A 26,130-nucleotide genomic window follows, 5' to 3' on the forward strand; every position below is an offset into this window, starting at 1 on the left:
GGAAGCCTTCCCCATCTCTATCCCAGCATTTGATAGAGTAAAGTGCTGGGAAGGACAGATCAGTTTTCCTATGCCACATCTTGACCGCAAGGCACCTCAAAGACCAGTTTTTAAAATAATTTCCAATCATAAAGGAGCACTTCTAAAAGCAGCTAGTACCTAGGAAAGACTAAAGGTGGCTGAATCTGCATTTTTACCTGACCCAGCAATGAAAGCATTATCCCACAGCTCACAGACCAGAGGGACACAATGGAGTCTATTGTCTTCAGTACACACTCATCACTTACTCACATTAATGAAATTTGCAGGCACAGAAAGTAGAATATGCCCTAATGTGTTCATTTTAGATGTGGAAAAAAAAAATCTCATTAGAATCCAATTTCTCCCAGCTCTGTGCAAACTATTTTCTCTTTTCAAAAAGAGTGTAAAAGAAAGTGCATACACCCTGGATTTGAATGTGTGTGTTTTTAGGCTTACATGGAAAGAGACCATTGTTGTAGTTCAGTTGTATCTTTTTAATTGGTTCAATGCCACTATAATAGGTCTCTTCCTTTTCAAAATTCACATTCATCCTTGTACTTTTTAAGAATATAAGTATGTCTTAGGTGTTCTTCTTGTATCAGAACTGTAAGAGGTCTACTCTTACTCAATATACATTTTAGTCTGAAACATTAAAAACGCCATACTCTTCCAGTCCTTCACTAAATTAGGCTTCTATGTATGACTAATTACAGCTAGGGTTACAGCTTTCACCACTGCCTAGCTCTGAAAAGGTTCCACTTTGTATCCCTTTGTCTCTTGAAATAGGACAAAAAGAATGACAACAGTTTGGGATTTATATGATAAAGCATCTATCTTTCACCTCTGGGACTGTGGCTCAGAATCAGCTTCATCCTCTTAAGTGCACTGACTAACAAGTGAGATGAGACTCAGATGAATGTAAATCTAAACAATTACTTGGAATGTATCATAATTTGAACTCACTAAAAAGGGGAGACTGAATGAGCTGCATACAGAGGATACGTTCTGGAAAACACCAATACATTTGCCAAAGAGAAAAGACTGAATGACCAGAATGCAAAAGATGTGAATTACACTGGAGTGTTTTATGGGGAACACAGGTAGTTGAACAATGGGGCTTGGTGTACAATAGTACACCAACAGAATGGGACAGCTACCATATCTAGACTATGCATACTTTTGTCTGCCCTGCTTCTGATGAACATGAGAGGCCTGCAGAAGACAGGATTATTGTTCACTTTAAAAAACATTTCAGAGTAGAGAGCCTGGGATTGGGAGAACCAGAACAGGCAGCATCTAACAGACTGCATGGTTCTTTTGGCGGTGGCCATTGGTCTCCATGTGATTTGATTGAGAATTTTTCAAAGCCCTAGCATAGGTTTTATGGATGGAGTATCCTTGGATACCATTTTGAAACTATACCTAATCTAAGTTTGACAATACTTTTTGGTTTATTAAAATGCCAATGCTTTTTATTACCTGTATCAAGGTCAAATAGATAGTCATTTATGTAAATACTTCCAGAACTACGGGGTCAAATCCTGCCCTCAGTTGTAGCTTTGCAACTACAACTTCTGATGGAATATCATGAGTGTAGCAGAGCAGATTTTGACGTAATGCTTCTTTAAAAGTACCTAAATATGCTTACTAAGATGCCCCACATCTTCTAGAATGAATGTCTTATGAGCCACTTCACCAATGCTTTTTTGTTGTTGTTGTTCTGAGCTGCTGGCATGCACTAAGGGCCTCTGCCAAAGGTCATTAAATCAGTGGCATCTGTCCACTGACTACAGTGAGCTTTGGATCAGGTTGTGACTGCGAATGTTGGCAGTGCACTTGTTTCCTATGTGTGTGTTTTTCTTGTAGTTTTTCAACAGCTTTTGTAAAGTAGTATAATTTTATCAGTGGCAACTGAAGAGAGGATAGTTTCTTAAACACCAGTTCAGTCAAGCCACAAAGCCAGCAAACTGGAAAATTCCCTTTGGGTAGTATCACTTTAAACAGCCTTCAGCCAGCATCCTGAAAACAATGCTATGGTTTCTTTTAAGATGAGGGTTCCTGCCCTTTCATTTCTCCTCTGACATTCCCCAAATGCAGGTGACTGAATGGTAATTTACCTTACACCTTTCTCCTCAGCATACAGGTCATCCTCTTGACCTGTCAGCCCTAAATGGTGCTACCTGAGGTGCTGTAGCCTGTAAATAAAGGACTATACATAGCATGATGTGGAGGGTGCCCTGGGCAGCATCTGCTGAGCAAAGACATTGGAGGAGGAAAGGGGAGGCAAAGGAACCTTTCTTCTTTTTCTTTAAGTGATACAAGTTCTCAAAGCCAACATCTGAACTTCTATAAATTGCAGAAGGAGTCCTTTGAAGTCAGCATAACCAAACCATGCAGTGGACATGCTAGGTCATCCTGGTAACATCCTTCTGCTTATGTTTAATGTATCCATTCTAAAGAAAGAAAAAGCAGGTTGTGTATAGAGAAGTGTGTGAAATCACCAAAAAGAAAAGGAGTACTTGTGGCACCTTAGAGACTACAAGTACTCCTTTTCTTTTTGCGAATACAGACTAACACAGCTGTTCCTCTGAAACCTGTGAAATCACCACCACTCCCCTCCCGCCCCACACACACAAAAACCTCACTCTGAACAGAAATGTAGAACAGCAATTATAATTTTTACATTTGAAAAATCACTTCTAAGAGCCTAAGTAAATTAGACACTCAGATGACATTGAATTTCAATGAGATTTATGCATTAAGCTACACCTATTTGGTGCTGTCAGTTTCCTGCACAATAATATAGACAAAAGCCTAATCCAACACAACAGATATGAACATCCCCATACTTTGAAATCTGAAATTCACAGCTGGTTCAGATCTGTTGGATTGAAAACAAAACCACAGAGCCAAACACCTCTAACCTTTTGGAAAAAAAGATTAAATTTGGTTTGGAAATTAATGGCTTGGGCCCATCAATACAGTAAATGAGGTCTTACTTTTGCCAGATTTGCTATAAATTAGTTCCATTCTAATTAGGGTTATAGTCCTAGTAATGAATTACCTTGGGAAAGTACTTGGGGATACCCAGCTTTTGGTTCTGTCAGTAAAGAGCGTGCCCAAAGTTTAACTTCCCTTTTCTTCTCCTTACCTGACCCATATTTGAAGGGATGCTGACTTTTTAAAGAAAAAAAACAAACAAACGACAACAACATAAGGCAAGCAATCTGGTGCAATTAATATAAGAACTGTCAGGAGTTTAGAGAGTAATAATGGGAATAGACAATGCTGTTCAAGGGCTGAACTTCAACTATAAGCAGGGAAATGACATTTACCCTGAGTATAATTTCCATTCCAATGAAAATCTTTGGTTATGAAAGATTAGTTTATTTTGGTTTGCTGGTAGACAAATTAAAACCCTATTCATTTCCTTGAAGTTCACTTATAACTTTATACTAGGGTGGCTGAAGCATCAGGGAAAATAGCAAGCTCATAAACAACCACCAGCTGCTTTTGGTTATTAATATGTACAGCTATATTCAATTGGTTTATTAATACATCAGAAGATTTATAGCACTGTGGGACCAGATGGCGTGAGATTGCTAATGGAATAAGGTTGCTGGTAAAAATTTGGTCAGGGCAGTAGTGACCACATGTTGTTGCCATCTGATCAGTGGCCTGTGTGAAACAAGTTTGGGAGAGGCTTAACTCCAGTGCCCAGTTCCATATCACCAAAACCAGTCACAAATTGACATGCTTTGGCACCTTTATGTAGCAGTTTCTGCTGAAAGACCAAGATGATGGGTGTGTTATAAGTGATTGCTCGATTAGAATAAATAGGGCATGGAGACTGAACTACACTTGGGTAATCTCACCACTGGCAGGGTAGTGTCATGAGGTTTGCACTGTCGCTGCCCAAGCTTTACTGCTTCTGTAGAGGAGAGAACTGCCAACTTCAAGAACTGTGCTGAAGTGACTGTTCTGAAAGCTGAATTTGAACACAAACTTCATAAGGACAAGGAAATGTAGAATGTAAGTCAGGATTTCCAAAAATTTTTACTATGGAGGGCCATGCTGGAAGCTTGTCAAAAGGCTGCAGCCTGAACCAGGTGTACATATAAAAAATATACAGACCAATATTTTCAAACCTGGGTGCTCAGCATTAGGCTCCTCAATCCCATATTAAGGCACATAAAAACCCTTCTGTTTAGGTGCTGGCACATGGCTGTCCAGGCCTAACATTAAGAATTTGCATCTGAAAATTTTAAGTTTTAAGTCTTCTCAAAAATACCCAACCACCCTTTGCCTGTGCTTGTATCTTCAGTACAAAAAGTTTAGTAATGGCTTGTTTAGTTCATGAGCAATACAAATCTGCACATCTGTTTAGCCTGAAAGAAAGTGGGCTGTATTTTCAGATAATTTGGGTTCCCAGGCCTAAAATTCACAGTGTGATAAAGATGAATACTTAAAAGCGAGACAAATAAGCCCCTCTTCTCCATCTATTGGTCATCTCCTATTGTCAGGATAATCATGAGCTTCGTGATGTGATCAAACCTCCAAAAAATTGGTTCTGGGGTCAGTACATGCTGTAGGTGGTTGTCTTAGTACTCCTACCTCCACTTATTGAGATGACTTATTTCAGCATCACTGTGTGCTGAAATTACCTTGTCATTCTGAGTACGTGCCACGTCATAACAATCAATCAATATGCTTGTTGTGCAAGATCCTCTGCATCTGCATAGCAGCTGGACTCAAACTAAAAACAAGCAAATTTGCAGCTAATCTGTCCTGTCTCAGCCTCCAGGAACTCATTTCTCTGCCTTTAATCTTTCCAACTACTGTCTAAATTCAACTATGCAACAGCAACAGCCTTTACTTCATAGTTGGGTTTGAAGGCCTTAATTGTCAGGTTAGCTATTTCAAGTTTGCTGCGTGAGTCGGGGGACGGGAGGAATGGTGATGGAGGTGTGTGGGGGGGTGCTATTAACTGCACAGTAAGTACAGATTGTCTTGCAGCTGCTTACAAAGTCATTCTTCAAACTGGATGTTACTGCCTGACACTGAGTCCTATTGTGTCTCGGAAAAAAAATCTGCTGGTGGTCTGGGGAGATATCCATGACACCAAAACACATTTTTCTCTGATATCTCCTTCTCTGGTAACATTTGAAGGTTATTTGTACCTTGCAGCGCAGTTTGTAATAAATCACTCTGTAGCTATGATAGCCATTTAGTACAACAGTGGACTCTTATTGCTCTTCAAGTTCAAATCACTCTCCAACCCTTTTTTGGGGGGAGAAGGGGTCTGCTGAAATTTAACCACTTCAGTCCTGAATGTTAATGGTCAAGATCTGTAGAGTTAACCATGCAGAACTGAAGGGATTGTAAACTTTTTCAAGGACTTAGCTGTGTACATATTTAAGATAGAAATAACCAAGCTGCATCTCTAATCATTGCCAATTCTAATCAGGGGAGTATATTAAAATGCAAAAATCTGGAGGGGAGGCGTTGGGTTTTTAAGAGGAGTCCACTAACAAAAAGAAACAAGCACTTCTGCAAAAATATGCTACTTTAGGGCAGTGCTGAGAAGATATTTAGCCTTTAGAGACAGGTCTTGTGGAAGCATGTGATAGTTGCTCCCACTAACCTAATCCCTGTACTTCCGGTAATTCTGGACACATTAGGAATGGTGTGTAAAGCTGCACAGATTCTTGTTAAAAAAAGTCATGTAAGTGTCTTCATTCTCGTTTTCTTTTTAATAAGATCTGGCAAACAGTTTGTGCTTAATGAGCCAATAATGAAAGAAAATGAAATTCATCCCCCCAAATTCAATGGCACACATATTTGTAAAGGGTTATTGATCTACAGACAGGCCAGATCCTCAGCTGGTATAAATCATTGTGCCTCCCTGGATTTCATGGTGCTATGCCAATTTACATCTGATGATTTGGCTCTATATAATAATAAGTATCCAGAACAATGAAACAGTAAACAACTGAAGACTTGTTGTGAATGAAAATCTTGATTATCTCAAATAAAGAATGTTAACTACACTATTGATAAAGGATGGTTAGTCAAGCAACTTATAGTTTTCTTTCCCAATAAGAATTCATTCAGTGGAACATCCCAAGATAAATTGCAAAAGAAAAAAGTCAATTTAACACCATTTTAGTGCATTTTTGGTGACACTTTGAGTCCAATACTTCATTCCCTTGCAAGTCTTTGGGCTACAAGATCAGACTGCAGTCTGAGACCCCAATAGCCTGCAAATACTTAAGCATGTGCTCAACTTTAAGTGCATGAGCAGTCCTACTGAATTTCTAATTTAATTACTCAACTGCCTAAATTCAATATTAATTATTGAATTTAAGTTAGTAGTCATGGCACTGATGCTTTCCCCAAAGGCAGAGTTGCAAGTGAAATTACACCAGTCATGTGTCATAAGACTAAATACACTAGGATGGAACTTTAGTCAATGCTGATTTACACCAGTGAAAGATCTAACCAAGTACTTTTAGGCAGAATATATTATTTCATGTGCTTTTTAAATAATCCTTGCAGCTGGTCTTCATTTACTGTAGATGTCCTAGATCTCCACAGTTCTTCTGTTGACCTTCTGTGTTACCTTCCCACTTTTCTCAGCCATTAGCACACTTGGTCATATCCTTTCATTTCCCGCAACCATTTTTTAAAGAAATTTTCTAGTCTTTCAGCTCTCCAGTCACATCTCTTCTTTTGAGATCGCTTATCTTCATTAGAAGTCCTAGTGAAATCTACTCTTGAATTCACTTTCATCTCTTACCACACATTTTCTCTGGACTCACATGGCAATTCTTCATTCCTCTCCTTATGTATCACTTCTAACTCATGGGTGGGGGGAAAATGTCTTACACCATCCACTGTCATGTGTATTTAAGGGACCATATCCCTGGCAGGGTGTAAAAATGACTTTGGAGGGTCAATTAAATGCACTCGAAGCAGATGCGTCTCTACCACAGAATCCACGTAGGCACAATACTTTGAGGTGCTGAGCATCCTTATCTCCCACTGAAGTCAATGGGAGCTGAAGGCTCAGCACTCCACAGGATCATGTCATTATTGTGAACACAAGCCAAGATCATGGACTAGAGAGGCAAAGGAATATTCAATAAGCCAAAAATATATAAAAACAATGAGAATGTTCCTCTTACCTCATGGGGATCTGGAGGTTGAGCTTGTCTTATTGGAATTGTCACTGATGTCACAGTAGGGAGAGCTTTGGCAGATGATTGGCTGATAGGATAATACTGGACAAGGTTGTGGCAAAGCATCTCCAGTATCTGGTACTCTAATTTCTTTGACCCAGTCCACTTAGTTCTAGTCTTGGCTGTGGTATTGCAGCCTTTTCAACCATGGTTAATGGGCCTGCTGTAAATCAGAGGTGGGCAAACTATGGCCCACATCTGGCCTGCATGACCATCCTGTTCAGCTCTTGAGCTCCCGGCTGGGAAGGCTGTTCCCCATCCCCATCAGCCTTAGCTCACTGCACCGTCAGTGCTCTGGTCTGCTGCTCCAGCCAGCGGTGGGGCTGCGAGCTCCTGCTGCTCTGAGCAGCATGGTAAGGGCAGGGGGGTGGATAAGGGGCAAGAGGTCCTGGGGGCAGTGAGGATTGGATAGGGGGTGGAGTCCCAGGGGGCAGTTAGAGGCAGGGGTGTGGATAGGGGTCAGGGCAATCAGGGGATAGGGGGTTGGATGGGGGTGGGGTCCCAGTGTGGGGTGCAGTCAGGGGACAAGGAGCAAGGGGGGTTGGATGGGTCAGGAGTTTGGGGGGTGCAGATATGGGGTGGGGGCCAGGCTGTTTGGGGAGGCACAGCCTTCCCTACCCAGCCCTCCATACAGTTTTGCGACCCTGATGTGGCCCTCGGGCCAAAAAGTTTGTCCACCCCTGCACTAAATGCATTGGGAGATGCACATATAGTTCTGCACAGTCTTGTAGAATCAGAGACGTGTGGCTTTACTTCAGTCTAGTCATTGTGCAGATCACTGAAATCAGGCCTCAAAAATGCCATATCACTTGTCTTAAGCGGTTAATAAATATAGATATGCATATTCATGTCTTAAAGGTATTAAGACATGCACAGTATCTGATTTTCAATCTTTCAACACTTCGGTTGCAATTAAAAACATATACACATAAAAAAACCCATTGAATATTAAGAGTGTTACTTGCAGAGATTAAAATGAAAGTCTGCTTATAAGAACAAGAAAGCCCAAACTGATAAAGCGTTTAGGATGGAAAAAGTGACATTTAATGGGTTTCAGTTTGTCTAACTCTCTCTCATATGTCCCTCTACTTTACCAGGCTAGGAATTCATAAGGCAACGTGGAACAAATTGTAAAATAAAGCTAGGTTTTTTAATTCTGAAAACTGGAGTTTGGAGTGGCAAGTTTGACAACACTTTCAATAAAGCATTCTTGTGTACAGTGAAACCTGCTTACTTTCTACTCCACTATATCCACTTTTAGTGGAAGTCACAAACTATTTAATACACTGCTCTGAATGCTTGCCAAATACATGTTCATTCATTCACAACCCTCCTGAGATCTTGCTGGCTCATTTGTGGGAAGTGAGAGGGAGAATAGATAAACAGATAATCACCATCATAAAAAGGATCTGAGCTATCAAAATGTGTATGCCTTGCTGAGGAACAGAGCTCTTTGTCTCCTTCCCCCTCCCCTCCACCTTTGGGAAGCTTTTTATGACCCTCACTTGTTGTGTCCTTTTAAATGGAGATGTATTCTTCAGCACAGGGCCCATGGCTAAAATTGGAAACTTGGTGTCTAAAGTTAGGCTCATAACTCCTTGAAGTCAATGGGAGCTGCTTATGCTCAACACCTCTCAGTATCAGGCCACTTTTATTAAGGTTTCACAGCATGGATTTAGGAGTCTGACCTACCTTTGGACATGGCCTTGTTTTGTGAAGTGCCCAGAGCAGGGGAGCTTACCCCACTTTGTGACAGAACAGCCTGCTGGGCCCATCCACAGAGGCTTAGAAGGAAATCAGGGGTATAGCCTCTATCTGCCCAAGGCCTCTACACTAGCTCTGGCCCACTGTAATGCTAATCCCACTCCTTGGCAGCATGGCTCCAGTAGGGCCACACTGCTAGGAACACTCCTGGCCATTGCTGCCCCAGTGAACCCTCTGAAAGATCCCAACAGATGAGGAGGGTCATGGACTAGTAATACAAACCCAGGCTATATTACTTGTCTGCCCTGAGCTCCAATGTGCATTACCGTAGTCCGCTCCTTTCTCTTGCAGAGATTCCCAAACCATGGTGCACTGACTGTTGGGTGCAGGTGAAAGTGGCCTAGACAGACCATACTCATTAAGGCAGGATTGAGTTCCTTGGTCTTGTTCGGAGCACGGTTTTCCTTGCACGTATAAGGAGTGCTCTGCCCCTATGCAGTGCATGATCCAATCCCTGAGAGTGTCTGGTTTAGCTGAAGTCAGAGACAGAGTCAGACTGCAGCTATTTGAGCAGAGCTGTGGATGGTAGCGATGTTGCACTGTGATTTATTAAAACAATTTTTCTCCTCCATAGAGAGACATCCAGGGAGAGGAGTAGTTTTCTACAGACCATTGTAATGTGTAGGAAAGACATTACCAGGATGAATCAAGGACACTGAAAAGTCTGAGTCTTTTGCTGGAGCACTATTATTGACCACTTTCCTAGAAAGATTTTTATTAATGTTCCTAAACCTCACAGGCCCATATGAGCACTAAACAGGTTGATAACACAATATTTCAAACATTTTAGCCTGTGTTCTGAAGGAAAAACTTGTGCTGATCCTGAGGAATGATTATACTCTAAGTGTACTAAACAGTACAAGGAAGAAAAATTTCCTTCAATTACAACTAGCTTGTAGTCAGCAGTAGATTCTCTTATTACTTAGTTCTCATGATCACTGTTAAGTACAGAAAACCTGATTCCCACACTCAGCCACCAGCCAGAATGACAAGACATTTGTATTCTTTAAAAAAAAGCCCATAAGTGGGGTAGTACTCCACTGATTCTAGCAGAGCTGTTGTCTTATATTAACACTGAATTTGACCAACAGTCTGCAATAGCTGCTTAAATAAGGGCCACCAGAAATTAATTAACAGTGACACTTCTCTTTAAAGAGTATGTTGCTGGTTATCAGGACAGTCTTCCGCAGTCCTGCTCCATCAGCAGAATGGCTGATGCTTAATAGGAAAACTTGGTAGCTAACCAGGCTTATTAAAAGCCTCCATACTTTACATATTGACACAGAATAGGTTTCGAAGCTTGCTGAAATCAATGGGAGTTTTTCCATTGATTTCAATGGGCTTTGGATCAGGGCCATATAACCGAGTTATTTGCTTCTATGGTTCTGTTTCAGGTGATGCTAGGTTGAGGCTTGAAGAAAACTGGTACATGCTGATATAGTCCACTAGTACTTCTCCTTGATAGCTGTGGCTTTGAGACCTTGGTCTACTCTGCTCCTGTATCACCAAGTCCTACTATCTGACCCTTCAGTGACTTGCTCTGACCATCTTGACAGAGTTTACAGGGAAAATTTGTAAGAGTATTATCTGATCTGCTTGATAGTTATGTTACTGTAGTGTCAAGAGCTAGTCAAGCTTTGACAACTTTTTTCTGTAGAAAAATACCATTTTGTCAAAACCAAGAGTTGTGGAGAAATGTTTCATTTCTATTTTTTTTTTAATATATAAAGATCCAGGATGGGGGAGAGATCCCAGAATAGCTAATAGCCAAGTGGTGAGGGTGCTTACCAGGGATGTGGGAGACCCTGGTTGAAGCCCTTGATCTTTAGAAGCAGGGACTTCAAACTGGTTCTCCCACATGCCTGCTGAATGTTCTACCCATCAGTCTATGGGCAAATTTGAGGTGGGTCACTCTCCCTTGTTTTGTTCATGAGCCTTCAAAACATCTTTGTTTTGTATATGAATGAATTTGTTTTTTGATGCATCATTTTTCATGAAATGGAATTGTGTTCCAGCCAGTCCTAGTAGTGTCCCTTGCCAGTGGGCTACATAGTCTCCTGATCAGTGTTTCTCAACCAGGGATACATATACCCCTAGAGGGAACACAGAGGTCTTCCAGACGGTACATCAACTCATGTAGTTTTACAACAGGCTATATAAAAAGCACTAGCAAAGTCAGTACAAACTAAAATTTCACAGAGACAATGACTTGTTTTATATTGCTCTATATACTATATGCTAAAATACAAGTACAATATTTATATTCTAATCAATTTTATAATTATATGGTAAAAATGAGAAAGTGAGCAATTTTTCAGTAGTAGTGTGCTGTGACATTTTTGTATTTTGAGGTCTGATTTTATAAGCAAGTAATTTAAGTGAGGTGAAACTTGGGTTTGCAAGACAAACCAGACTCCTGAAAGGGGTACAGTAGTCTGGAAAGGTTGAGAACTGCTGTAGAGATTTTTACAATCCACATTTGTGCTATGTTTTCGTATCTTTATAATCAGGTTTTGGCCTTAAGTTCTGGTTTTAGGGTTACTTGGTAAATTGGGATATTCATATTTCACAGATGTCCCTCACAAGCAAATTCTTCTATGTTAAATACTATGGATCCAGTGGGTCTTGTATTTTTAGAATCACTACATTAGTCATTCAGAAGATTCACAGGTATATATGGAATAAGGTTGAGTTCGGAATCCCAACCATTCCACATACATGCATTCCTAAAGGATCAGAATATGACTGACAGCCTCCCATTATTTTAACATATTCAGGTTATCTTTAAACTTGAGGGGAAAAAAATAGTGAAACATGGTAGAACCGAGGCTGAACAATTATATGACTAACTACATGGATTAAATATTCATTTTTATGAAAGATTCTTTTTGTTCTTAATCTAGTAAATTGTTCTCATTCCAGAGTTCAGTCATAAAAAAATTTTAAATACTGTCATTACACTTTGGACAGCATGTATTGACAATTTATCCCCTGCATCTTTTACAACAGAGCCTACAATTTTAGGCAGTTAGATTATAGCTGCAGTTCTTTTCAGGCAGAAAAACATCTGTTCGGAAGAATTAAAATGAATACAGCTATAAAGGGCACAGATCAAAAGCTAAGAAGCCCTTGACCTCAGTGTAAATAGCCTAGCATTTGAGACTTGCACCAGACTGTTATATTATGATATAGTCCTGGAAAGCAACATTTAGACAAACTATACTGCACGTGATCACATAACACGGTCATGACATGGGATCTCTACATTCAGTTATTTTCTCTACCTCCCTCTTACAACGCATGCACTTCCACATGCTGTAACCAGCAAATAGGTGCATCTTCAGCTGTAGGGGCACACAAATGCATCCATTCTTGAATGCCTGATGGTTTGCTACTTTGAATAAGTTACAGGGCTAGTTATATTTTTCCTTTTGCTTTTCTGCTAGAGCTGCAAACTTGCCTGTCCTGACTAGATGGTATCATGTCGATAATGTTGGATCATTTCAAATTTAAATGATCGATAAAATCATACCCTCAGACATGTAATTTTAATGACAAAATGATAGCATTGTAAAAATATAAAGAAAACTTTAAAAGCTGTCTGAGAGCATGACCCGAAAAGCTCTGAAGGTCTCTTTTGGGTAAGCTCCCCCAAATAGGAATGCTTAGCTGAACATGTTGAGCTATATTGAGGCTTTTTAAGCCACATCTGCTTTAGGAGGTTAGAGGCGCCCCAGGCTGAGGCAGCTGCCAGAAACATTATGAATACGGAGGAGACAGGCAAACAGACTGCTTCCTGGGTCACATTGGAGACTACACACTGAGGTGGTATCTACAGCAGCCATTTAAAAGATGCAGTGTACGCTCCCTCTGGGACTAGCCTCCAGCTTCTAGTGGGTGTGGAATGAAGATGGGGTTGTGGCTATGCCCCACCACTTCAATGCCCAGTGTTTCAGATGGTGCAGTCCCTTGCACTTCCTATTCAGGGTGTGCCAACAGTAGGATTCTAGCTTCCCTTTCACTCATTCACCCCTTTGCTATCCTCCCAGAATCAGTCATTATCAGGTCCTGTAACTGCATCCTCAAAACTCACCTAATAGCTTAAGGGGTCAATAGACAGAGTCGAGACCTATTCCATATATTTATATGGAGCAAAAGAGTTTAGGTGTATAAAACTACATGGATTAGATATTTTAGCTCACTCCCTTTTATATGGAATATGTAGGTCTTTCTAGGTTGTATGCTTTTCAGGGCAGGGAATTGTATTGTCATAAGTATTTGCATAGCATCCGGTCCAATGGAGCTCTAATTATGACTTGGTCCTGTTGGAGCTATTGCAATATAAACTTTAAATAATGATAATGGCAGGTCTGTGGCCTAAAGCTCCAAAGGGGAAGGAGCACTCTGCTCCCATCTATCCATGAACTGGGGGAAGCAGGGCTACAGAAAACTTCATTTGCATAAGCATTGTACCCAGAATTCCTTCAGTCACTTCAGGGGTCACCATAACTTTAGAACAACTCAGAAACAGTTGGGTAGTAAAACAGAGCTGGTGTAGCCTTACCTTGGTAAGGAGTCTGTTTAAGGACCCTATTTGTGTTTGTATGTTACTTACTGTAGTGGGGTCTTGTTTTAGGACTATAGTGGTAATGCTAATTATATATAACTAGTTCTGCCCAAGTGAAGAGCCTACACGTCAAGGACTTCATGGTGAGAAACATCACACAAAGTTCAGTCAGAGCTTGTTGCAGATGATTTTGCAACAGCAGATCAGGAGACAGCTCCTTGTTGGAGTGTAACACAGAGCTCCTCACTGAGGCCACAGCATCAGAGTTGAGTGAACGCTAGTAAGTTCTTTCCTTCCCATTCAATAATGAAGTTGAAAACACTTGTGACCTAAATGCACCCCTCATCATACCCCACACACTACTCTAGTAATCTTTGCACAAAATATACTGTGTGAGCTATAATTTGAAAACCAATAACTTGCTAGCCAAGATCATGGTGAAATATATGTACAAAATGCATAGTAAAAGTTATGAATATAAGCTGAAATGCCTTTACCAGACAAGTCTGGAGGAAAGGGGGTGTGATAGGGTCTCCATGGCCAGGCAGCCTAAGGGTTAGATCACCAGTCTTTCAGTCTGTAAGGCAAGATGGGGTGGTAGGGAAACCCTGACCCTCCCTCTCTAGCCCCTCCCCCCACCTCAGGGCCCTATGTAGATCAATCCCTAAACAAGGGAAATGGGGTCTCCCTCCCAGCAGGGAGTCAAGACCCACTTCCTTGGGTTACTTCCTACAGGTCTCTTCACTTTGGGGCATGGTCCCACTAGTCCAGTTGCCCCAAGTGCTGGGGCTTAGTTACAGTCTCTCCTTGGCAGGGGAGCCTTTACTTACCTCAAGTAGCTGCACTAGCTGGTAGATAACTGATCAATCCTTCAGACAGATAGAAAAGTAAAAGTGCACATCCACTAATTAGCACTCAGTTGAGCCAGCTCCCTTCTTTTCTACCCCCTCCAAGCCTGCTATTGGCCTCAAGTACAGCAGGGTGGGGCTTGCTGAACCCAAAGGTTTTCTTTAACCCCTAGAGTGCCGGATGGCAGTTTCTCTACTCAGGAGGCAAAACAAAATATCAAAAATAAAGGACAAGCTGATGCCTTTAGCCAGGTGTCACCAAACCTAATTGGTAGGGCCCTACCAAATTTGTGACCATGAAAAGTGTGTCATGGACTGTGAAATCTGGCTATTGTATGAGAGGGGCAGGGCCGGGGGCACCCCATCTGGGAGCTCCTACCATGGGATGGGCTCCAACTGCTAGTCCCAGCCCAGGCTGGGGAGGGATGGGACTTCCTCTTCCCCTGCAGGGGCCACTCCTGGAGCCGGGTCAGACCCACTGCCAGAAACCTCCCTGGGTTGCAGGAAGCTCTGCGGCTGCTGGCTGGGATCCCAGTTCTGAAGGTGGCACAAAAGTGAAGGTGGCTGTCTGTCCCGAAACTCGGGTGGAAGGCTGCGGCCCCAGCTGTCACCCCCTCCCCCAGCACGGAGAGGCTGTAGCTCCAGCTGTCACTCCCCTGCAGAGAGGCTGCGGCCCCAGCTGTCACCTCTTCCCCCCGCTCAGAGAGGGTGAGGCCCCAGCTGTCACCTCTTCCCCCCGCTCAGAGAGGGTGAGGCCCCAGCTGTCACCTCTTCCCCCCGCTCAGAGAGGGTGAGGCCCCAGCTGTCACCTCTTCCCCCCGCTCAGAGAGGGTGAGGCCCCAGCTGTCAGCCTTCTGACCCGGGCAGGGAAGTTGCAGCCCCAGCTGTGAGCCTCCCAGCCCGGTCGGAAGGCTGCTGGGAAAACCCAGACATATGGTAACCCACCCTCAATTCGCTGCCACCCTCACTTCTGTGCTGGTGGTGGTGGCACTGGCTTTAGAGCTGGCTCCCGGCCACAGCTCCCCTGAAATAGCCTTGTGACCGCCCCACCCCGCCCAGCCCCCCACCAACCATCTTTTGGGTCAGGACCCCACGGGTATAACACCATGAAATTCCAGATGTAAACCTCTGAAACCATGAAATTGACTATTTTAAAAATCCTATGACCGTTAAATCGACCAAAATGGATCATGAATTTGGTAGGGCCCTGGTAATTGGCAATCACAGCCCTCCAGTTCTGTCAAGGTTCCTGTCTCAAGGGGACTTGTTTGTTTCAGAGAAACCAGAGTCCCCTCTCCTCCATGGTACTGAGAGAAGTTTTCCTCAGGTCCCTCTATACCCACTGGGCACCACCTCTCGGCACTTTGCAGCAGGTTTTAGTCTCCTGGTATTTACCCAACCGCCAGCTCAGATTCTGACTTGCTCTCCGGCACCAATGCCCAGAGCTCCTCCTTATAAGAATGATACCCTCTGACTCCGAAATCCTGGTATGGTGTTCTTCAGCCTACTATCCAACACTTCACAAAGCGTACCCTGATGAGAACTCACCAGGGTCCAGAAGCTACCCTGGACCTTCTGCTCATGTAAATCCCTAGGGTCCCCAACCTACCCACTTCCTCAATGGGCCTATCAGAGTCCCTGGAACCCTTATGTGGACCAGTTCTATTGGGTTCCTACCCCCAAGAAAACATGGCTGAATGTTCCCCTGGCTCCACAACAGCCACTGGTATCTTACATGCAATCACTGGTACCACATGCCTCTCCACTATAGGACGGAGAGCAGAAGGAACTACAACCACCTCCAGAGAAAGACACACCATCCTCTCATAAGTCCTCCTCCTTCACACTCCTGGTCGTAATGCCAACTCCACCATCCTACATGGATGATTTTAGGTCATTCAGGACCTAACGAAGAGACTTGCAGACTCCTGTGAAATCTCCACGGAAGAGGTACAAGAGTCTCAGCACTCTTTTATGGATATTCTTCACATCACCCCCAGAGCAAAATAGCTTTGCCCATTAAAGATGCACTTTTATCTCCAACCCAGACTTTCTGGCAAACACACACCACCCTAGAACCTACCTGTAAACTGGCAGACAAAAAAATTCTATACCGGCCAAGGGGATGGAATATTTCTTCTCCCACTAACAATTCCCTGGTGGTGGATGCAGTTAATGAGAGAAACTGCCAGACTAGATCCAGATCCACACCTCCAAACAGGGAGGTGGCAGAAAGAGTTATTCCTCCTTAGCAGAAAGATATTCCTCAGCTGCCCTTCAACTTTGAGTAACAAATTACCAAAACCTGATCATTAAATAAGATTCTAATAACTATGCAAAGTTTACTCGTTTTATTAATTAATTGCCACAGGACAAGAGGGATCAGTTCTAAACTGTCATTTCTGCGGGCTAGCTCAGAGCAAAGGCTTCTTTACAGGCTGCCCTCAACACTGAGAGAGCTTCACGTTCTTTAGTCACTGCTGTTGTGAGGTACAAAACATGGTGGAAGATCTCCCATTTGAAGGATAAAAGCTGTGATATTGACACTTCACTTCACTCCCTCCAGGATCCTAGCGCTACCCTGAGGGTGCTTGGAATTTATGTGCCTGGAAAAAAGACGTCTAAATCCCAGACAGCACAATAGATGTCTAAATCCCAGACAGCACAATACCAGTCATTCCAACATCAACAATATCAGGCCTATTCCAGACTATGGAGTCTCCTAGGAGATCCTGGCCTCATAGTAAAGGGACAACCCCAATAACAACTTTCTTACCCAAACCTTCCTCCAAACAACCATTTTGATGGCCTGGTTGAGGGCCTCAAATAATCCTCTTTTCTGAATATGCTGAGCAAACGCAACCTCCACCCTCCCTTTGGGGACCACCTCATGCATTTTTCCTACCTGTTTGGGAATTTATCACCATGCACAGGTGGATTTCAAAGGTGGTGGCTACAGGTTACTCTATCCACTTCCAGTCTGTTCCCCACTCCTTCCCCTTCCCCGTTCGGGGACCCCTGTCAGGAGGGTCTCTTGAAACAGGAATTTCAGTCCCTCTTCACTCAGGGAACGAGAGAGCCAGTTCCCCCAGAATTTGTGGGAAGAAGCTTTTTACTCCAAATAGTTCCTGGTTCCCCAAAGAAACGGTGATTGGGGACTGATGCTAGACCTCAGGAACCTGAACACCTATATCCTTTCACAGCATTTCAGGATGCTGACTCTTGCTACCATAATCCCATCCCTGAATCAGGGAGATTGGTTTACTGTTCTCCAACTTCAAGACATGTATTCTCATGTCACTATACAACTCTCCCAGAGACATTTTTGCGGTTGGTCATTGGCTCAGAGCATTATTAATACCATGTTCTCCCCTTTGCATTTTCCATGACTCCATGGGCTTTCACAAAGGTCCTCTCTTTAGCTGCAGGTACATCGAGATGGCATTGCTGTCTTTCCCAATCTAGATCAGTGATTCTCAAACTTTTTTTTTCGCGGACCACTTGAAAATTACTGAGGATCTCAGCGGACCACTTAATGCTCTTTCCAAATGTTGTTTGTACTGTTAGCTAACTATTGTAAAGCGCTTTGGATAAAACCGCTATATAAAAAAAACCTTAATAATAATTAACATTTTTTTGTTCTACAGATAAAAGCATACAACTCATTGTAATATCATTAGTCTTACCTTTCTAATGTGATGGATGTGCCCTCTCTCCCCTGCCGCGGCAGCCCCTGAGCTGGGTCTGGGAAGGAGGGGGGGGGTCTCTCCCCCGCCACAGCAGCCACAGAGCTGAGGCTGGGAAGGAGGGCTGTCTCTCCCCGGCAGCTACAGCCCTGGAGCTGGGGAAAGTCACCTCTTTCTCTGGCCTCCGCAGCCCTGTGTGTCCCAAATTCCCCGCATCCTGTCTTCTCACCCCACTGTCTACTGCCACCTAGCCCCTATTCCCTCCAAGGCTACCACCACACCTTACATGTGCGTCTTCTCCAGGGTCCAGGCACCTAATTAATGGAGCCACGCCTGTGGCTGAAACTATCCATTGACCACCTGAATGGAGCTCGGACAACAGTTTGAGAACCTCTGATCTAAATGACTGGTTTTGCGAGGGATGATCTGCTCCCAAGGTGCAATCAGCAACAAAACAGAGCCCTCCCCTTGTTTCAGGCTCTCGGCCTCCTTATCAAATGAGGGAAGTCCACGCTGACATCTGTTCAGAGAATAGATTTCATTGGAGCTACCCTGGCCACCCAAACTGCCAGAGCCTATCTTCTGGGGGATAGGTTCTCCATCATTTCCAGTTTAGTCACTAACTTACAGTTGAGGCCTTAGACAGCAAGAAGACCCTTCCTTCAGCTCTTATGTGGGCCTCAGCATGTATTACGCCACATGAGAGATGACATCTTTGATGTCTGCAGGCTGGCTCAGAACTGTGTACAGACCAGATAAGCACAGCCTTACCGAATGAATTATATACCCCCAAGGGTTCTAGACTTCTTTGGATGGTAGAAAGACCCTATGAAGGTATGTGTGGGAGCCCCTTTCTCCTGCCCACCATCAACATGAATCCTCACAATGGATGCCTCCCTGCTCGGCTGAGGAGCCCACTTACAGAATTCCACAGTGCAGGGCCAAATGGTCACCACAAGAAATGTTGCTTGAGACCAATGTTCTAGAACGAAGGACAGTTCATTACGTGTACCAACATTTTTTGGTGACATTCAAAGCTGCCGTGCCAGGTTAATGGTCGACTACAGGGCAGCGATGAACTATATAAACCAACAAGGGGGAGCAAGTTCCCAGTCCTTATGCACAGAACCCCTAAAACTGTGGAACTGGCACATTACGCATCGCGTAGAGATCCCCGTGGTCTCCCGAACAGGCCTCCAGGACACAGCAGCCATTGCCCGAAGCAGACTCTTTTCCATCAGCACCCCATGAGCGGGAGCTCAACATCCCGATTTTTTGCAACATTTGCAAAGTTTGGGGCAGCCCTGTCGCGGATTTCTTTCCAATCTTGGACGACACAAAATGGTAAATCTTCGACTCCTGGGGGAGACTTAACCACAGTTCCTTAGGGGAGGCCCTTCTAGTTCCCTGGCCCAACCGCCTCTTCTGTACCTTCCTTCCAACTTCATTCATTCTCAGGACACTGGTCAAATAACAGCAGGAGCAGGTGAAGGTCATCCTGATTGTGCCTCCTTGACTCAGACTGGTTTGGTATTGGGAGCTACTTCACCTTTCTGTAGAGATCTCAATGACTCCTGCTCCTATCAGACCTCCAGACACAGAACTCAGGCATCATGAATCCCCCAGTTTCCTGTCTCTGAACCTCAAGGCCTGGCTCCTTGATGGTTCTCAATGTTAGAGTTGGACTGCTCAGTGGAGGTCCACTCTGTACTTCTCAATAGTAGGAAGCTCTCCACACCTAAAACTTACCTGCACTAGTGGAAGTGCTTTCTTTCTTGGTGTTCATATCACTTTATCCATTTCTGAAGATCTTCTCTCCAGAATCCTCTATTACCTGCGGGAATTCAAAACAAGTGGATTATCTATGGGTTCAGTCAAAGTACACCTGGAAGTTATTCTGGCCTTTCATTTGCCTACTGAGGGCCTTTCAGTTTTTGCCTACCCCTCCACACCCAGATTCCTTGAGGACTTATCTCATTTGTTTCCTCATATCCCCTCATCTCCATGGGGACCTTAATTTGGTCCTCAGTGCCCTAATGAACCCCCCATTTGAACCAATGGCCACCTGTTTGTTCCTCCACCTTTTCAAAACACCATTCCTTGCCATCACCTCACGTAGAAGGGTGGGAGAACCCAGAGCTCCTGACCCAACTTACACTGCCTTCTACTGTGCAAAGATAACACTACGCCCGCATCCTTGATTCCTCCCAGAGGTCTTGTTGGACTTTCAAATCATTCAAGTATCCACCCTCCAATTTTCTTTCCCAAACCTTGCTCCACAAGAGAAGAGGCTAGTCTTCACACTTTAGATGTTTGGTGGGCACTTCCCTTCTATCTGGACAGGACTAGAATCTTTAGGATTTCTCCAAGATTATTCATATCCTTTTTTGGAAGCTAGAAAGAACAATCAATCTCTTGTTTAAGATTCTGTTAGTGGGATTCAGCTTGCATCATAACCTGTTACAATGTCACTAGGATACAACTCCCACCCCCAGGTGACAACACATTCCACCAGGGCTCAATACACTTCTTGGGCCCTCCTTATTATGTTCCCATCATCCAAATTTGCAAACTCAGTCCTCCATTCACATGTTCTCCAGACATCGTGATCCCCTACCTGCATCTAAGATGGAGGCGGCCCTTGATGATTCCATCCTCCCCACTGTCTTGGATCCGCCTCCTCAGCACCTACCTCTGTGTTGAGTTACTCCTTGGAAGTCTCCTAGAGTGGAGCACTCATAGGGACATATACTCGAAGAAGAAGGAGCGGTTACTTACCTTTCAGTAGAGCTCTTCAAGACGTTTTGTCCCTATGGGTGCTCCACCTCCCGCCCTCCCTCCCCTCTGCAGTGGAGTCTGCGACTCTGGAGTGATGGCGGGTTCCACTCCTCTCTGTGGCCTCGCTTTGGGGCACGAGGCTGCATGGTGCACAGGTGCAGACCTGCAGTCACTGCTAATTCAAATCTCCAAACAAGAGTGTGCAGGCACATGCATGTCCCATGGTAGAGCGCACACAGGGATAAAACACCCTGCAGAAGAACTCAAGTCACTGAAAGGTAAATACCCTCTCCTTAGGCACCTCAGTTAGTAACCTTACTTTCAAGTGCCTGAGCACCCAGCAGCTCCCGTTGACTTCAATGGGATTATTTGTAGCGTCAGGGTATCGCCCATTGGCCCTATCCTAGTTATTCTGCGCATAGTCTCCCTTTTAGCAAACTTCAGTATTATGGAAAAGTTACAACCAGCTCTGAATGGAAGCTTGTTTCATAACCTTCCTGTCCTCTTTACATGTCTGTGTTCTAAAACAGATGGCTGCCCTGCTATCGTGCCACTTGGGCTATGGAACTTGTATGCTGGTAGGAGAACCCCCTTCAGGATCACAGATCTCCTTTGACCCTATGCTGCTGTTCTCTGGGCATCAATGGAAGGAGAGTTTGATTGGAGGTAAGGAGTTAAGCGGAAGTGCAGTCCTAGTGCTCTGATGTACTTGTGACATTCAGAGTCTGAACGTTCAGTCTCTTGATCTTGATCTCATGGTTAAGCAAGGAAAAGGTCCTGCTGCAGGAGAACAGCCAGAGATGGAAATGCAACCTTCACAGAGGAGATGGAAGCTACAAGTTGCATAGACATTGCATAGTATGGAACAGGGTGGATAAAAATTGATGGTTTAAAAAAAAATCAAAAATACCAGATTTTTTCATTTAGATTGGATTGTATTATTTAAATTAAATATATTTTTCTTTTAAAAATAAACCTATTAAAAATTACATTTGAAATTGTGACAACGTATGTAAAATAATTTACACTAAATAGAAAAATACGAAGCAGCCCATGTTTGCTACTGAAGTTTTAAAGGAAGCCAAACCAGTGAATTAGTAGAGGTCACTGGCTAAGCATCTGGAACCAGTGTGTGTTGAACTGCTAACCCAGCTTTTGATAGCAGTAATCTCTTCTGCAGGTGCAAGGATCATACATACTCCATATCCATTTATTCAACTAGTTCAGTTCAATGACTAGTTCATTCAAAGTTAAGAAAACAATTGGGAGTTGAAAAAGCAGAAAAGCTTGATTTCTTCTTCCTATCAAATAAAAACTAGGTGTGAGAAGATGAAATTCTACTCATTCTAAAATCTTGAAGGTCATGGGTGACTAGAAAGAATCACTTCAATTCACTAACTACAGTTTAATAAATCAGTTAGCTTTAAATGCAAAATGTGTTTGGAAAAAAATTCTCATGTACCCAGCACATTTAAGTAATTTTTTAAAATGCCATTTTTGCACATTTCTATTTGGGTTCCAGTTTCCATCCAAATAGAGCTTAACACCGATCACAAGTGAAAAGTTAATCATCATCTAGTAAATAAGAAATACATCGTTCACCATCTTCTAACATAAAACTTTAAAAATTAAGAATCTAAATAAATATATGTTAAGTTAAATAAATGGGTATAGTTGTCATGTATCCTCCTGTTTAGCATAAGAAGTACCAGATTTAGTGTAAAGGCTATATTTAGTTGCAAATCAACATGTTTTAATGTCTACCAGCCACTAAGTATCAACTTTTGGGTTCTTTTAGAAAATCACAAAAAAAATACAAATTGAAACAATACTAAAATTCAGTATTTAAATTAAGGTTTCCTGCTTGCTGATTTAAATCATTATTATAATCGGTGATTTAAATAGTTTTGATTTAAATCAACCCATCCTGACAAGGAAGCGCTGGTGCTACTCGTCTCATTAGCAAGAATTCTGGAATCAAAACACAAAGATTCAAACTGTGTCCTCACAATCACAGTCTGGTGACCTCATTACAGCTCTGAGGTGTTGGGGTGCTGATTTGGGTCCTGAATGCCAATGTAGCCTTGTGAAGCAGAATTAATTGTTACGGTAAACACATCTGCAGCTAAAGCCATCTTCACCTTATGAACATGATTTTTCGTCCCCTCTACCTTCTTGAATGGGTATTATGTACGTCACATTCTTCTGATAGGCTGCTGCTATTGTTTTTGTTTGCTTGTTTGTTTGTTTTTTTTAAGGGTGGAAGTTGAAGGCCCCTCTTCCTAAACTGGTGTCTGATTACATGAACAAGCAGTGTAGCCCAGCTGCATTAATAACCCACACTTTGCCATATGATAAAATCAATGAAGGATTCAAACTGCTGTGGGCAGGGAAAAGGTGAGATATTTTATTTATTCGTCTAAATGACAATTTCATGACTCAGTCTGATGTAGGAATTTCCAGAGAAAGATTCTGCCATTTCTTGACCAGTTTTTTTGATAGATAAGAGATGGGTTCAAAATGGAAACTGATCCAGACCCCTTTTTTCACAAACTTTCAGAATGTTTGTATTCAAAGCTTGTGTGTATCTGTATAAAGATTTTAAACAAGAATCCTGAGTCAAGTCATCCTGAGACTGGAAGAAACCTGAGATCAAGATCTGAACCTCATGACTCATGTCTATCTGTCATTTAAAAGGTGTAAATAGAAAGACGGTGGCCTGTCACTGTGAGAATTTTGAGTGCTTGGAAATTGAAAATCAAGAAACTTATTTAGGAGCCCAAATACTTAATTTAGGTGCCTAACTTTAGGCACTTAAGTCTGAAAATTTGGCAATACGGTACACATGAAGATTTAGGAGAAATTATCCTTATTCTCTGGGCAAGGGTTACTTCTCTGTCTCTGCAGTCAATTTACACATTGCACAGCCAACAAAATGGAATTGTGAAAATAACTAAAGGAGGAGAATGGGCTTGTTGTAATAGATATCCAATGTCAGTGTACGGATGATTGTTCTCTCTACTAATTTTTCCATTTTCAGTTTCAGTATTCACAGCATCCTGTTGTTTTAAGCCGCTGAGCAATGAGGAGTAGGGTGTGAGCAGCACAGCACTTCTCCTGCAGAATCACCTGTCTGACTTTTTCCCCTTAGTCAAAACTTTTATGAGTGTGTTGGTTTTACAATATTTGCTTCTAGAGCTGTGTAAATTTGGCCTATCTGAACCTGGAAACATCTGAATAGATTGAGGAATCATTTTTGTTTTGGATTAAGAATTCAAACCTCCATCCATAGCTTTGAGGTGTGTGAAAGAGAGCAGAGCATGTAGGAAGGAGGTTATCCTGGAGATGGGTCCACTTCCAAGTTATTTGGAATTCAACGAAATTAACCATTCCATTAAGTAATTGCACTAGGTCTCGTGGAACCTCTCCCAGTATGCTCCTCAGTGCCATTGTCTGCCTTCTTGAAGTTGCTTTTTAATCAAGACTCTTCTGCCTCTTTCTGGAATCCACAATTTGGCCAAGAGCAAGTACCAACCAAGCTGCAACCAACAGCACATAACTTGAGTGAGATACACACAGGGCTTCTCCTAAAACACAGATGTAATCCGAGAAAACATTTATCAGCTGAAAAGAGTAATGCTTTTGTTAGCCTGGGTTTCCCATTCAAACTGAATAATGACCTTCTGTTACTGTAACATTTCATTAAATGCATGAAACTAGTTTTCTAATTGCTTCTTGCTTTGCATGTTCTCTTGTGATCTTTACTGCAATGTTTGTGTAAATGTATCAGGGTCTAAAGTAAAGTTAACTAATTCAAACTTTGTGTTTTTCCCTCCTAAACATGTGGAGAGATCAGAAATATCAATCTCTACTTGCTTAGGTCAGGGTGTACTGACACTACTGTAAGCTAACCATCGATGTAGAAGGGACACCACCTCCTTTTGCCTGTTGCCATAATTACTGTTTGCTCTCAGAGTATGGAGTTCTACAGCTGATCTACAGTTTCAGATGTAGACTCCTCCCCGCCCCGTGTGACCTAATCTGCCCTGCCTGTATAGATTATACCCAGGTCTGACGGGATCCGACTGATCAGTGTCATTGCACCATAGTTCAGCAATGCATGTTTATAGAGTCATAGTCATAGAAATGTAGGGCTGGAAGGCACCTCAGCAGGTAACCTAGTCCAGCCCCTGAGCCACGACAGGAGGTTGGCAGGGTGGGGTGCAGGCCCTTTGATCTTTCTGTTTAGAAGCTGTTGTCAGCCAGGGGGCTGAGCATCTCCAGTAACCCTTTTCCTCACTTGGCCTCCCAAGCCATAGTGAGGGTGAAAGCTGCTCGGCTCTGGCCCTTGTTCGCCATGCAACAGCGGTCGCTGGCTGAGAGCCTGGGGAATTAGCTCCAGGGGTTGAACGCTCACTTTACATGTGAGTGGCAGCAGGATGGAGGCCTGCATTCTCCAGCCTGCTCTGTTGCAGCAGGGGGATAGACGTCAGTACCCTCCAGATTGTGGGGCAAGGACTTTCCCCCACACCCTCCAACGTAGCCAGCCCCTATCCTTCCCTTTTCTTGCCCCCTCTTCCCATAGCAGTCAGGTAAAAGAGCAAAAGCCACGCTCCCCAGGCCCACAGTCACCAAGTGACCACCATGGGGAGTCAAACCCACAACACAGGCATTATTAGCACCACACTGTAGTCAGCACACAAGAAGCACGCTCCCCCTGGATGTTTGGAAAGGAGCAACAGGCAGCCAAGGGAACTTTGTGGCCTATGGCATGACATGGGCATGGCGGGGACAGTCTCCGGTCGGGGTCTGAGTCCAAATGATGGAGCCATTGCCTTCCTTGCAAAAAGTAGTGTGATGGATACCTGTGTTCTTCAGTCACCCTGTCTCACACCGCCTTTTTTGCTCCCCCCTCCCCTCCCCACTGGCTATGGCAACGAGGAAACAGAGCAAGTCTCTTGCAAAGCCTCAACTAAGGGAGCCTCCAGTGGAATCAAACCCACCATCTCAGGAGATGGAGAAGGCACTTGTGACTCGGTCGCCTCACTAGCCTGTTTTTGGTTACTATTCACGGGTTATGATGGCAGGTCAGGAGGCAATAGGCAATACAGGAGTAAGGGCAGAAGAGTCTAGAGGAAAAGGGGGCCATAGAAGGGTGAGGCTGGAGTTAACTGTGTCATGCAGGGGAAAAAGGGAGGCTGTCAGGGTCACACGGGGTCAAGGAG

General features: G+C 43.3%; 1 protein-coding gene across 8 annotated transcripts in view; it reads left to right on the forward strand.

Moving 5' to 3' along the window:
• Nucleotides 1-24,637, forward strand: part of LOC140910243 (alcohol dehydrogenase 1-like) — a 339,057-nt gene extending 314,420 nt beyond the window's left edge. For 3 of the 8 annotated variants that reach the window (XR_012158494.2, XR_012158490.2, XR_012158493.2), the window contains exons 4-7: nucleotides 16,213-16,391; nucleotides 21,436-21,571; nucleotides 23,164-23,302; nucleotides 23,952-24,637. Coding sequence is in view for 3 of the 8 variants with exons in the window: in XM_073340733.2 (XP_073196834.1) it covers nucleotides 21,436-21,571; nucleotides 23,164-23,302; nucleotides 23,946-23,976 (306 nt within the window). In the remaining 5 variants the exon portion in view is untranslated. Of the gene's footprint in view, nucleotides 1-16,212; nucleotides 16,392-21,435; nucleotides 21,572-23,163; nucleotides 23,303-23,945 lie in introns of all 8 variants that reach the window. The other 5 variants (XM_073340733.2, XM_073340735.2, XM_073340732.2 and 2 more) reach the window with 2 other exon arrangements.
• Nucleotides 24,638-26,130: the final 1,493 nt, after the last annotated feature.

This window comes from Lepidochelys kempii, chromosome 4, assembly GCF_965140285.1.
Source record: "Lepidochelys kempii isolate rLepKem1 chromosome 4, rLepKem1.hap1, whole genome shotgun sequence".
Taxonomy (NCBI): domain Eukaryota; kingdom Metazoa; phylum Chordata; order Testudines; family Cheloniidae; genus Lepidochelys; species Lepidochelys kempii.